Source organism: Girardinichthys multiradiatus, chromosome 21 (assembly GCF_021462225.1).
Source record: "Girardinichthys multiradiatus isolate DD_20200921_A chromosome 21, DD_fGirMul_XY1, whole genome shotgun sequence".
Lineage (NCBI taxonomy): Eukaryota > Metazoa > Chordata > Actinopteri > Cyprinodontiformes > Goodeidae > Girardinichthys > Girardinichthys multiradiatus.
The window spans coordinates 19,660,395-19,674,923 of NC_061813.1; the positions used below are offsets into that span (position 1 = coordinate 19,660,395).

A 14,529-nucleotide genomic window follows, 5' to 3' on the forward strand; every position below is an offset into this window, starting at 1 on the left:
TTACAACCCATACATAGTTATTATTATTAACTATTTATTTCTTCTTCTCACTCTTCCATTATTAATTAGGTGACTTTTGAAGGCAGTTGGTTGAACTGGAATTTATTGAGGTTACAAGCATAAAGGGAATTTGTATACAAATGCAGCCCGTACTTTTCAGGTATTTGTTCATAAAAATATTTAAAAACCATATATAATTATCTTTCCACTTCATAGCTACAGTACAGACTAAAGGTTTGGACACACCTTCTCATTCAAAGAGTTTTCTTTATTTTCATGACTATGAATATTGTAGCTTCACACTGAAGGCATCAAAACTATGAATTAACACATGAGGAATTATATACTGAACAGAAAAGTGTGAAACAACTGAAAATATGTCTTATATTCTAGGTTCTTCAGAGTAGCCACCTTTTGCTTTGATTACTGCTCTACACACTCTTGGCATTCTGTTGATGAGCTTCAAGAGGTAGTCACCTGAAATGGTTTTCCAACAGTCTTGAAGGAGTTCCCAGAGATGCTTAGCACTTGTTGGCCCTTTTGCCTTCACTCTGCGGTCCAGCTCACCCCAAACCATCTCGATTGGGTTCAGGTCCAGTGACTGTGGAGGCCAGGTCATCTGGCGCAGCACCCAATCACTCTCCTTCTTGGTCAAATAGCCCTTAAACAGCCTGGAGGTGTGTTCGGGGTCATTGTCCTGTTGAAAAATAAATGATGGTCCAATTAAACGCAGACCGGATGGAATAGCATGCCGCTGCAAGATGCTGTGGTAGCCATGCTGGTTCAGTATGCCTTCAATTTTGAATAAATCCCCAACAGTGTCACCAGCAAAGCACCCCCACACCGTCACACCTCCTCCTCCATGCTTCATGGTGGGAACTAGGCATGTAGAGTCCATCCGTTCACCTCTTCTGCGCCGCACAAAGACTCGGTGGTTGGAACCAAAGATCTCAAACTTGGACTCATCAGACCAAAGCACAGATTTCCACTGGTCTAATGTCCATTCCTTGTGTTCTTTAGCCCAAACAAATCTCTTCTGCTTGTTGCCTGTCCTCAGCAGTGGTTTCCTAGCAGCTATTTTACCATGAAGGCCGGATTCACACAGTATCCTCTTAACAGTTGTTCTAGAGATGTGTCTGTTGCTAGAACTCTGTGTGGTATTGACCTATTCTCTAATCTGAGCTGCTGTTAACCTGTGATTTCTGAGGCTGGTGACCCGGATGAACTTATTCTTACAGTCTATTCAGTAGGACTATCAGCTGTGTACTGTATCCACCTCCTGCACAACACAACTGATGGTCCCAACCCCATTTATAAGGCTCAAAATCCCACTTATTAAACCTGACAGGGCACACCTGTGAAGTGAAAACCATTTCGGGTGACTACCTCTTGAAGGTCATCAACAGAATGCCAAGAGTGTGCGGAGCAGTAATCAAAGCAAAAGGTGGCTACTTTGAAGAACCTAGAATATAAGACATATTTTCAGTTGTTTCACACTTTTTTGTTCAGTATATAATTCCACATGTGTTAATTCATAGTTTTGATGCCTTCAGTGTGAAGCTACAATATTCATAGTCATGAAAATAAAGACAACTCTTTGAATGAGTGTCCAAACGTTTGGTCTGTACTGTATGTGCTATTGTGAAAAATCCCAATAAAATCAGAATCAGCTTTATTGATTGTGTGCAAAAACAAAGAATTTGACTTTGGTTTTCACACGCTGACAGATTACAGACATTAAATATATAAACTTTAGAGGAAATTAAAAAAAGAAGTAAGATAATCTGGGTAAAGAAACCATCTGTATGACGGACCCATTGTTCATTGCAGTCTGGACCTGTACTGTTTTGAGGATGAGTCAACCACACAGTGATGTGTTTTAGTGATGTGTATAGTACAGACTCAATAATGCAGCAGCTCCTGTTTTAGGTTGTACATTTTGAGTTGCCTCAGGAAGTACAGTCTCTGCTGGGCCTTCTTCTGAACAGTGTGAAGACCATCTCAGGTCCCGGGAAAGGGTGATTCCTGGGAACCGGAAGTGCTTCCCTGTAGACACAGTGTTGGTAAAAATGATGAGAGGAGGGACCATGGGGTGTGTTCTCCGGAAGTTCCCCATCATCTTCACAGCCTTGAGCACAGCAGTGGACCAGCTGACCCACCTCCTGTCTGTATGCCGACTTGTCACTGTCCTGGATCAGACCAATGACAGTGGTGTCATCTGCAAATTTTCCATTTCACTGTGAGCTGGGTTAGCTTCTGGTGGGAGATGTCTGGGTTGATGGTGCTGAAGGCTGAGTTGAAGTCCACAAACAGGAACCTATCATACATCCCTGGGTGGTCGAGGTGGTGCAGGAAATGTAGTCCCAAGTTGACTGTATCATCTGCTGACCTGTTTGACTGATTGCAAAGTGCAAGGGGACCGGTGGGGTTGCTGTCATGTCTTTCAGATGCTTCAACACCAGGTGCTCAAAGGATTTCACAACCATAGACATCTGGGCTACACGCCTGTAGTCATTTAACCCAATGATGGTTAAATGTTTCTTGGGGACCGGGATGATGATGGAATGCATGAAGCAGGAGGGAACCTTTTACAGCGACTTTGACAAAGATTTCTTGAGGATCTGTGTAAAGATGGAGGCCAGTTGGTCAGCGCAGGTTCTCAAGCAGAAGGGGAAAATATCATCAGATCCTGCACCTTTACTGGTCTTCTGATGCTGAAAGAGCCTATTTAGAACTAACTGGGTGATATGTAGTGCAGGCAAGGGGTCAGAGGACAGAGGGGAGGGATTTGTAGAGTTTTTGTTTATTTTATGAAACATCAAGTCCTACACCCTCAGCTAAAACACTTCTACAAACCTATTTGTAAAAGAATTGTATCATTCGCTGTCCTTTAGGCCATAAAGACAGAGTCAAATAGCACCAGAATTATCGCTATCGTACTTATGTTTTATTGAGCTTCATTGGCCGACACCCCAATGTGATTTTTGCTGCGCTTTGTGATTGCCCTTACTTCCTATTCACTTTGCAGCCATCTGTGTTGAAAGTGTTTGGGCTTATGATAAAAGCCATCGATTGGCAGTGATATTGTGCTTACCTACCAATTCTCCCTGACTTCAGGGTTGCTTGCTGAATACTGAGAATGTGGAAAGGCAGAGCAAAGAATTCAAACTAAGGAAATGAATAAAAATAAAATGAATTAAAAATTACTTCAGCAAAATGTGTGTGTTTAGGTTTTGGAAGATCACAGACAGAAAATGTGACACCCTAGCTCTGCTTCTGCTCTTTTGCTTATTGCTAAAACATCATGTTTGTTTCATAGGGATTCATTAAATAATCTATTAAAGTTCTACTTCCCAGAACAAGTTTTCGTAAAGTACTCTGGGGAGAGGAGCAGCACCGTTGTCAGAGGCGTTCTGCTACCTCCCAGTCAGAGTTGATCTCCGACACATGAATTAATTTGTTTCCTAAAGTTGAATGGTGTTTTTCCCCTGCTCTCTTGGCAGGGGGGTGACAAGATGACAGAAAAGTAGTGTGCATGTTTGTGTGGGTGCTTGTGTGTGCGTGTGTCTGAGGATGACAGCGTGCAGTGATAGTGCTAGCATAAGACATGAAAATACCTTCTTTGAATTCTGTCATAAGCAATGAAGTATTTCAAGATTTAAAGAATAAAGATTAGCCTACTCTCTGTATAAGAGTGAACGGTTTACATGGATGTGTGTACTTGTATGTGTGACTGTGTGTGCTATGGAGTGGGGGGGGGGGGGGGTGGCTGGGGGCACATCATAGAAACAGACAAAAGGGAGAGAGCACACCCTTGTGTCTGTTTGTTTTTTGCACAACATTTTAACTTCATCATTTTTACCTTAATTTGATTCTTGAATGTTTCCCATTTTCTGCATATTTAAGAAATTGTTCCAGTCTTCCTCCTTTTTATATTTCTCCCATTTATTATGTCTTTTTTTTTCTTTTCTCCTCTCCTATTTTTCTCTATGGCCTTTTCCAAATTTGTCCTTCTTTATTTTACTTCCCCACCCCCTCCCCCACTCCTCCCAGTGACTGAAAAATGCATGAAGTCTGCCATAATTGCACGGTGCATTTCCATTGTATCCATATTTACACAGCGCTTAAGGGACCCTCCGGTGTTATTATTATACAATCTCATTCTTTTGCTTTTCTGCCCTTGAGAGCCGTTGGGTGTCCGCGTACAAAGGTACAGGTCCTTCTCAAAAAATTAGCATATTGTGATAAAGTTCATTATTTTCCATAATGTCATGATGAAAATTTAACATTCATATATTTTAGATTCATTGCACACTAACTGAAATATTTCAGGTCTTTTATTGTCTTAATACGGATGATTTTGGCATACAGCTCATGAAAACCCAAAATTCCTATCTCACAAAATTAGCATATTTCATCCGACCAATAAAATAAAAGTGTTTTTAATACAAAAAACGTCAACCTTCAAATAATCACGTACAGTTATGCACTCAATACTTGGTCGGGAATCCTTTTGCAGAAATGACTGCTTCAATGCGGCGTGGCATGGAGGCAATCAGCCTGTGGCACTGCTGAGGTCTTATGGAGGCCCAGGATGCTTCAATAGCGGCCTTTAGCTCATCCAGAGTGTTGGGTCTTGAGTCTCTCAACGTTCTCTTCACAATATCCCACAGATTCTCTATGGGGTTCAGGTCAGGAGAGTTGGCAGGCCAATTGAGCACAGTGATACCATGGTCAGTAAACCATTTACCAGTGGTTTTGGCACTTTGAGCAGGTGCCAGGTCGTGCTGAAAAATGAAATCTTCATCTCCATAAAGCTTTTCAGCAGATGGAAGCATGAAGTGCTCCAAAATCTCCTGATAGCTAGCTGCATTGACCCTGCCCTTGATAAAACACAGTGGACCAACACCAGCAGCTGACACGGCACCCCAGACCATCACTGACTGTGGGTACTTGACACTGGACTTCTGGCATTTTGGCATTTCCTTCTCCTCAGTCTTCCTCCAGACTCTGGCACCTTGATTTCCGAATGACATGCAGAATTTGCTTTCATCTGAAAAAAATACTTTGGACCACTGAGCAACAGTCCAGCGCTGCTTCTCTGTAGCCCAGGTCAGGCGCTTCTGCCGCTGTTTCTGGTTCAAAAGTGGCTTGACCAGGGGAATGCGGCACCTGTAGCCCATTTCCTGCACACGGCTGTGCACGGTGGCTCTGGATGTTTCTACTCGAGACTCAGTCCACTGCTTCTGCAGGTCCCCCAAGGTCTGGAATCGGCCCTTCTCCACAATCTTCCTCAGGGTCCGGTCACCTCTTCTCGTTGTGTAGCGTTTTCTGCCACACTTTTTCCTTCCCACAGACTTCCCACTGAGGTGCCTTGATACAACACTCTGGGAACCGCCTATTCCTTCAGAAATTTCTTTCTGTGTCTTACCCTCTTGCTTGAAGGTGTCAATAGTGGCCTTCTGGACAGCAGTCAGGTTGGCAGTCTTACCCATGATTGGGGTTTTGAGTGATGAACCAGGCTGGGAGTTTTAAAGGCCTCAGGAATCTTTTGCAGGTGTTTAGAGTTAACTCGTTGATTCAGATGATTAGGTTCATAGCTCGTTTAGAGACCCTTTCAATGATATGCTAATTTTGTGAGATAGGAATTTTGGGTTTTCATGAGCTGTATGCCAAAATCATCCGTATTAAGACAATAAAAGACCTGAAATATTTCAGTTAGTGTGCAATGAATCTAAAATATATGAATGTTACATTTTCATCATGACATTATGGAAAATAATTAACTTTATCACAACATGCTAATATTTTGAGAAGGACCTGTACATCAACAAATGAGTAACTATGCACAAGCCTCACACATCTGTATTACCTGCGCAGGCACAAAATCACACAGAGCATGCTGTGGCTCTGGTTCATTTTGCTCATTCATTTAGTCAGAAAATAGTGTGTTGCCTTTGAAACTTTGGGCTTTGAGTAAGCCACGTTTGTTCCCCTCAGGTAGACAGAGATGGAGACTGGTTGGCTACAAACTTAGTCAAAATGCTGATTTAAAAATACTAAATAATTAGAATGCTCAGTTTTTAACTGAGGTTACCAGAATGTATAAGGATAACATACAGTGCCTTGAAAATGTATTTATCATGCATTCATTTTCACTACTTTCATGCTCCACCAAAAGGCTGAATATATTGGAGTGGATTTTATCAATTGCATTGATGCATTGGTTTAAAACAAATTACAAATGGCAATTTGTAAATTGTGACGTGTATTTATATTGAGCTCACCTGAGTTAATTGTCTCGCATTTGTCTTTCAGGGTATGTCTCTGCCAGTTTTTTACAAATACAGAACAAAATGTTTGCCCATTCTACTTTGCTGAAGTAGCTGAAGCTCCATTATATTGTGCATCTATGAGCAGCTCTTTTGAATTCTTGTCACAGACTTCCAGTTGGATTTAGGTCTGGACTTTGACTAGGTCATTCCAAACCATTCCAGCCTTTCACTCTGGCTGTATGCTTAGGGTTGTTGAAGGTGAATCTCTGCCCAAGTATCATATCAGTTACAACTTCTAAGAGGACAACCCCCCAACCACTCACCACCTTCGTCCGCATATTTACTGTTTCCCTAAGATGGCAGGTGGCAAACTTTAAAACTTCTTATGGCTTTCTTTGAACAAAGGCCCTCTTTTTGTCACTCTTCTGAAAAGGCCAGATTTGTGGAGTGTACTATTAATAGCTGTCATGTTGACAGATTTTACCACCTGAGTGGTTGATCTGCAGCTCATCCAAAGTTACCATTTACCTCTTGGCTGCTTCTCTGATTAATGCTCTTTTTGCCCGATCTGTCAGTTAGGTGGATGATCATGTCTTAGGTTTAGGTTTACAGATGAGTCACACTCTTTCTATTTTCAGACGATGGATTGAACAGGGCTCTGTGAGATGGTCAACGCTTGGGAAATTCCTCTGGAACCTAACTCTGCTTTAAACTTCTCCACAACTCCACAATTTATTTAGGCGTGTCAGAGTAAAGATGCTGAATAAAGTTGCACAACACACTTTTCAGAGATTTGTTTTGAAAAAAAAAATAATTAATTCATCTACCATGTTCATTCCTTTTCACATTTATTTGGTTCTTTGTTTTGGTCTGTCACATAAAATCACAATAACATTTTAAGTTTAAGTTAGGGTTAAGTTGGGGCTGAAAGGGGACAAAATGTGAAAACATTTCTAAACTGTTTTGCAAGGCACTGCACATTATATGAACTGTAAAGATGTTTGAAAGAGCTTTACTAAATTTTCTTAAAGGTCGTCTTAGAAAGTAAAACAAGAGTACTTGAAAGCACTGCTCCTTCTAAACACAAAGCAATTTGTGTAATGGGTCTCTCTCAACTTTAAAATGTATCTAAATGGAGGCGAGGTTTCGCTCTGTGAGAATATAGCAGCCAGAGACCTTCCTTATTTTCTATTAATAAGGCTTCTATTACATTTAAGTAATGCAGCGTGAAGAATTTATCAGTCTGTGTCGAGTGGGAAACAGGGTGCAGTGAAGCTTTATAAAAGTTATATAAATGTGTTCAGTCACAATTTTGTGTTCAGGAGGGATAAGGCAAATATGTTATGGTATATTCTACATGGAAAATAAAGAAAAAGAAAGACTCTTTTCTGTTTATGATTCCTGTAAGCTTTTTCTTCAAGTTGATTTTTCTCCTTTTTAACAGACAAAAATTGAACATGTACACATACACACCAAACAAAGATCATCACTGATATGTTACAGAAAATAAGGTTGCTTCTTTTTAACGTTTGATTATGAGAATCAATAACCCCCCTGGTGTGGTTGAAATATGCCATTAGGTTTGTTAATGTACTGGTAAATGCTGTATTGTTTGGTTTCAGATGCTGGAGGGCAGCAATTTAACACCCACTTTACTACACCTGCTGAACACAACCATATTCATGAGTGTGTTTATTCCCCTCTGGCTAAATATTATGTTTACCCATTTGTGTCTTTGCAGTTATGAGTCTGCGAGTGGCTCCCTGTGGCTTGGTTATGATGCAAGCTGCTTTTCTTACTTTCTTGATTTTATTTTTCTTTTCCCTCGCTGGCTTTCCCGCCACACATGCAGATGCACCTGTGTGTATTTCCGCTGTGTGTGCCTGTGTCAATTGAGTATATGATTTCATTATTTGTTTTCCTTCTTCTCACCCAGATGTTGGCGGTTTCTTTGAAGCAGGAACACTGGTCAAATACAACTTCATGCCTGAAGCAGTTCAAGGGGCCAGTAAAGACACAAAAGCCTTGACACAACAGCTGATGCCAAATGATGTGAATTTAACAACGGAAGAGGTGACCTTCAGTTTTAGCACATCCAGGGCTCCAGCTGTTCTCATGTATGTTAGCTCCAAGACACAGGACTACCTGGCTGTGGTGTTGAGAAACAATGGTAAGAATGAGATGCACATGCAATTTGTAGATTCTTACTTGAAACAGCAAACTTCACCTGTCGCTCTTTAGGTTCGCTGCAGGTTCGGTATAACCTTGGTGGTCTGAGGGAGCCGTTCGCAATAGATGTTGACCAGCGTAACCTGGCCAATGGACAACCACACAGCATTAACATGTCCCGTCACAACAGAAGCATCTCCATCCAGGTACAGTCCAAACACACATACATGTAAGCACTCCTGTACTTGTAGCTTTTAATTCATATTCAGAGCAAGGAGTGCACAGATTGTCAATCAGCCGCTGCACATAGATATTAAAACATGCAATCGCTCAAGCCCAGCAAGACCTAAATGGATTGTTTGCATTGGACCAGTGTCGTCTTCCCTCCCAGCTTGCCTGTTTCCACTTTTGATCTACTTCCCGTAGCAACCTAAGTATAGTAACAGAGAAACTATTGATCTGTGTGTTTTCACATGAGGTCACATTGTTGTGAGGGTTTTAACTGCAGCCATTATTGCTTGTATGCAAAATATGTAAGGGTGTGTATTGATGCAAGGCACATTAGGAGACACTGAATACCTTTGGAATATGGCTGTTAAAGGGCATTACAAAAAAGTATTTATAGCTCTTTACTTTTCCACATTTTGCCTCATTACAACTGCTAACATCAATTTATTTTTATTTGAATATTATGTGATACAGCAAAACAAAAAAATGCATAATTATGGAGTGGAAGGAATATGGTCCATGTTTTTTTCTGGTTTTTATTGACAAATAAGTTTTATCAATTTCTGAATGACCCCTGTACTTTGATCCCCCTTAATAAAATCCAGGGCAGCCAAATGCCTAATTGGTAAATAGTCCATCTGTGTACAACATAGTCTCAGTATAAATACATCTGTTCTATAAAGGCCAGGTCAGGGATGAAAGTTATGGAGAAGTCTACAGCAGAGGTAAGTTATAAAATAATATCCCAAACTTTGAACATCCCACAGAACCCTGTCAATACATCATATAAGAGCTAGAATAGGATGACACAATTGCAGACTAACCAAGACATGTCCAGTCACCTGGACATCGGGTTTCAACAATATATATATATATTAATAAACATCTCACATGTCTGGAAAGGAATTGGAAGAACCGGAAGAGACCATAACAAAACATTTTGTCCTATATGCAAAATTAGTAGTATCAGAGAGCTACCCTCAACACCCCATATCAACGGTAAAACAAGGTGGTGGCAACATTATGCAGTGGGGATGCTTCTTCTTAAGCAGAGACAGGGAAGCTAGTCAAGGCTGATGAGAAGATGAATGGAAGTAAATACAGGTCTATCCTGGAAGGTAACCTGTTTGAGGCTCAACTTGCAACAGGACTATAATTCAAAACAATACACCTAAATCTGCAATGAAGTGGTTTAGATCAACTTCATGTATTAGAATGACTCAGTCAGAATATGTGGCAAGACTTGAAAACTAATGTAAACAATTAACGCAAAAATAATATTTCCAGCCAATCTTAGTGAGCATCAGTTAATTTGCAAAGAAGAATTAAAAAAAACTTATTTTGATGTGCAAAGGTGATAAAGAGATAACTCACAAGATTTGGAGGTTTAATTTGCATGGAAAGGTGGTTTTAAAAAGGCTACACAACTACTACATATGGTAGCTCTCTAGGTCTCAGTGACAATTTACCTATATTTCTATGGTTTGACTTTGTTGTTGGTCTGATTTGGCTGCGGTTTAAGAACTATACATCACTGATCATTGCTGCTTGTAGTAATTTCAATATTTTTACTCTAAACAAAAATGTGTATCTCTGCTTTTTGATATTATCTCAAGAGTTTGTCTCTTGTACAGAGGGTTACAAGAAAAAGACCAAGATTAAAAAAAACTCTCTTCATAGAAGAGGGCTGCTATGTTTGCAACATCTCCGTTGTGTCACTATTTACATATTCATAAATTATTTGCATGATCCTGGATATCCACAGATCAGTTCAGTCACTTTCTATCCAACAGTCACTGAAACATGACACCCCCTAGTGATCAAAAGGAGACATTACATTGTTTGAATTAAACTGACTCTTCAGACTTAAAATGTTGCTGAAAGAATCTGCCAATAGTTGTCAATGAGGATATACACTGTATGTATTCTATTGTTTCCTTTTGTTTCTTGTTGTTTGAATGCATTTAAGTTACAATAAAAATTACAAGGATTTTGGATCATAATGTGTGGTCTATAAGCCTGGTGTGGCAATTGTTCGATCACATTAAAGCTGAGCTGTTTGTGTCTTTACTCAACACAGTCCTTTTTCTGTGGGTAATTATGAAGTGAGGAGGATATTTATTTGACTCCTCATGTGCATAAAAATATTTTGTTTCATCATTGTTTCCTAATGGTGATGAGTAAACATCCTTCTACTAGTCATATTACCACACATTTTATGTGTTGAGGTTAGGACTCTTTCAAAACATATTTGCTTAACTAGACCAACACCATGTTGCTGATGTTCCTGTCTGCTTGCTGATAATCTGCAACATAAAACAAGATAATGTACCGGTACTAAAGGTCTGAATCTTGGACTGTTGCTCAGATATTCTTCTATAGACAGGTTTGGACTTACCGGAGCAGGACCCCAGCCTCATGGTTATGGGTGCCCCAGTGCTCTGCTGTGCTCTACTGTGTCAGAAAGGGAGTGTATTATTTTGGTGCCATCAATGTCTTTTTTTTCTTTCATTATATCAACCAACTGATGATTTCAAAATTAAATTTCATTGCTCTATGAGTGTCTTTATATGATAAGATAATTACTAACTGAATTAATGCAAAAGTAGTCTGCATCGTTCAAAATCCTTGTCCTTATCTTGTGACTATATTGTGCATTCTACATTGTGAAATATGTAGTAAGGGTATTGAAATTAAAGGCAGATATATAACAGTGTAACTGATAGTATAAGGATGAAGACATTTCTTGAAATTATGCCAAGAAGTAATGTATGAATATGCTTATTCAAAAAAATATTTGTATGTGGTCAAGGCCCAAAGACCTTAAAGTTAGTGTGTACCTAACAATTCTGAGGGGTTCAGTAGAGGTGCGGACTCCAGTCATGTTATTTAGATTTCGGGTCAGACGTAAGTCACAAATTTAATGACTTCCGACTCGACTTAATAGAATTACAAATGACATTGGACTTGACTTGGACTTGTGTAGATAGCCAGAATGCATTCATTTGAAAATGACAATCACCTAGATTTTTTTACACAAACCAAAACTTTACTCACGTTCCCAAGCTTCCCACGTGTAAGAACAGCAAGCTTTTAGAACATACATTAGTTTTTATGTATTTCATTGAGTGACTTCATTACATCACACAAATATCTGGCATTGTTACATTTTGTTTCTTTTTTTAAAGCCCCCATTGCACTGTCTCCTATCTTTTCATGTGTGCTGGTGTATTGAAAAACATGTCTTAAATGGTGACAAAACATGAGGAAATGGGAAGAATTTTGTAGGACATCAAGTCCTGTCAAGTCTTTAAAGTTTGTGTTTCAGGATTTTCCACTTCTATTCTGGATTAAGCATGTATACTGGGATCAAAGGTGTGGAACTCAGTACTCTGCTGTGTTAGGGCAGGAGTGTATTACTTTTTTGCAACATTATCGTCTTTTTATTTTATTTTATTCATGCTGCATCCACCATGCTGTTTACCTGCTCTTCTGTATCCTGCGATGACAGGAAACAGTAAACATGCTGCCTGGACCATATGTTACAATTTGCATAATATTTGCATGTTTATTCAACTGTTTTCTCATCTGTTACATAACTATTGCCAAATGGTTAAGGTAGGAATTCCTCCAAAAAGATGTGGTGATGCAAACCTGATCCAATGTTCGCCCCATGACTCTGGAGCGAACAGGTTACTTGATTCCTACAGCATTTCTTACTTTAGCTTTAACTTGCTCAACTCTCAGTGAGCAGCTCCATAAAAATCAGGTGTAAGTCTTCCCAACCCTTTGCATCACTTACTACTTTACAAGCAGAACGCAGTCATCAGTCAGCTGACTGAAGAGCCGCGTGGCTGAGTGGGTGGACAGCAGCACAGATTCACGGCAGGGGACTGTAGTCTCACTATGTTTTTGTCCTGGGAACTGCTCCGTAGGCCTCTGACTTGAGCTAATCCTTTGACAAGTTGCAGGCTTTTCCCTCGGTTGTCTTCTGCTACCCTTTTGGGTGTCTGTTTGCCAGTTTCTGGATTCCATGCTGTGCGCTTGTTGTGATCTTAGCAGGATGCCTGACTTGCAAACCGAAAGAGATAGAGAGACTTTGTAAGACAGTTTGCCTTATTCTGAATAGATTAACTTAGAATAATAGAATAACTAACTAAGCTCCTATAAAAGATCCTGTCGTTGGCATGTTGCTCATAATGATTATTCCTATTTAAGAGAAGCAGGCTTTCCCAACTTTCGCTTTATTTATGAAAAAAGGAATTCTCCACCCCACGCTTTCAGTCTCATGTCCTTAACTGAAACATTAGACCTTAGAGATCTCTCTTAGCAGCTGTAAGCACCACGGTTTCTTTATGTTTTTGCTCCAGCCTGCAATATTAAACGGTACTAAATAATTTCAGGTTGTTTGCAGAATGTTTAAGTTTAAATATTTACTGCAATTTATTTTGTTATGCAAGGAGGGGATAAAACTGTTCATTAGGTATCAGGCTTACTTTTGCACTTGTGTGAAAGGAATACAAAAATAAATGCTCCGTTTTACGGCAGAATATGATCTTTAAATTCACTCTTCTGATGCTCAAAATATTAGCTTGTGTTCTTGTCATCACTTTAACTGTGTACTCATATCTAGGGTTGTCAAAATTATTCTTATTTTGATCAATACTCCTTTGCATCACAACTGAAACACTGAGCCGTTTTCCTCAAATTGGCACACAACATCACACAGCAGCACTGCAGACGCAGCCCCTTCCCTCCCTTACAGAGCCCCACCTGAAACATCATGGCTGAAAATCAAAAGGGTGAGCTGCTTTTGGAAGTTTAAAACTCCAATAACATGGCAAGTACATCTGGAGAAGAGCCTTTGCAACCCTCTGTAGTTGAAAAGGCAAAAGCATTGTTTAGAGGTACCTTGCCTGTGAGGCAGGAAAACAAAAACAAAAATGCAAAAGATGCCAATCAGCAACCTTCAGCTGCAGAGCAGGGACCTAGTTTTACCATGTTAAAGACTGACACTCTAAAAAAAGGTAAATAAAACTCTTGTACCTGCAACAGTGAAGAAGTAAACATGCTGGACAGCGTGCGCTAACGTGAGCTGTTTAAATATTAGCAAGTTAGTAATAATGCCATTGCAGTGTTACCTTGGTCTGAGTTTTAAATTGAGTATTAAATTGAGAAAATGTGTTTTCCGATCAACTCCCCACGGCACAACAGCTCAATTCTACTGCAGCTACGAATTGACACAAGAAAATCTCCAAAAGCAGATGGCTTCATCTGTTCAAAAAAGGTGAAGCTGTTGAATATATTTGCACAGACCAGATCCTTACACTCTAAAATAATCTGATTTCCAAATAGTTGCAGATCTGAATCCAAGCTACATACTTCCATAAAGTACACTAACACTTCTACTAGGCTTGTCTACTTTTTACAGGAAAGTGACACTTTTAAGTTTCTTTTGTCTAAATGGGTGATGAATGGACTACTGATTTTGCTCTTATTAATCAATGAAAACAATTGTCACACTGCCTCTGGTTCTATTTTTTGGATCTTTGTTAGAAAGAAAATAAGAATTAGATTTATGATTAAGAATGTTGTAAGAGAAAATACATTTCTGGAAATAATAATTGATCATAGCTTTCCTAGACTCTTACAGCTGTTGACATGCAGGAGAAATACACTCAAAGAAAGGAGGGTTTATCTATTAGTAATTAAGCAGCTTAGATGTGTCCAGATTGGCTTTATTATATTTTATTTGGAACTATTGATCATCGATGCTTCTCACAGTTCAGGACTTGATTTGTTTTTTTCAAAAACAACTCAACAACAGATCATGGTCACTTAAGTATCTGAGTGTTTT

At 39.6% G+C, this 14,529-nt stretch overlaps 1 protein-coding gene across 3 annotated transcripts in view; it reads left to right on the forward strand.

Annotated features, from left to right (window-relative positions):
* Positions 1–14,529, forward strand: part of cntnap2a (contactin associated protein 2a) — a 498,604-nt gene that overhangs the window by 448,295 nt on the left and 35,780 nt on the right. For all 3 annotated transcript variants that reach the window (XM_047349232.1, XM_047349233.1, XM_047349234.1), the window contains 2 exons: positions 8,212–8,445; positions 8,517–8,650. In XM_047349232.1, the coding sequence (XP_047205188.1) occupies positions 8,212–8,445; positions 8,517–8,650 (368 nt within the window). The remainder of the gene's footprint in view (positions 1–8,211; positions 8,446–8,516; positions 8,651–14,529) is intronic.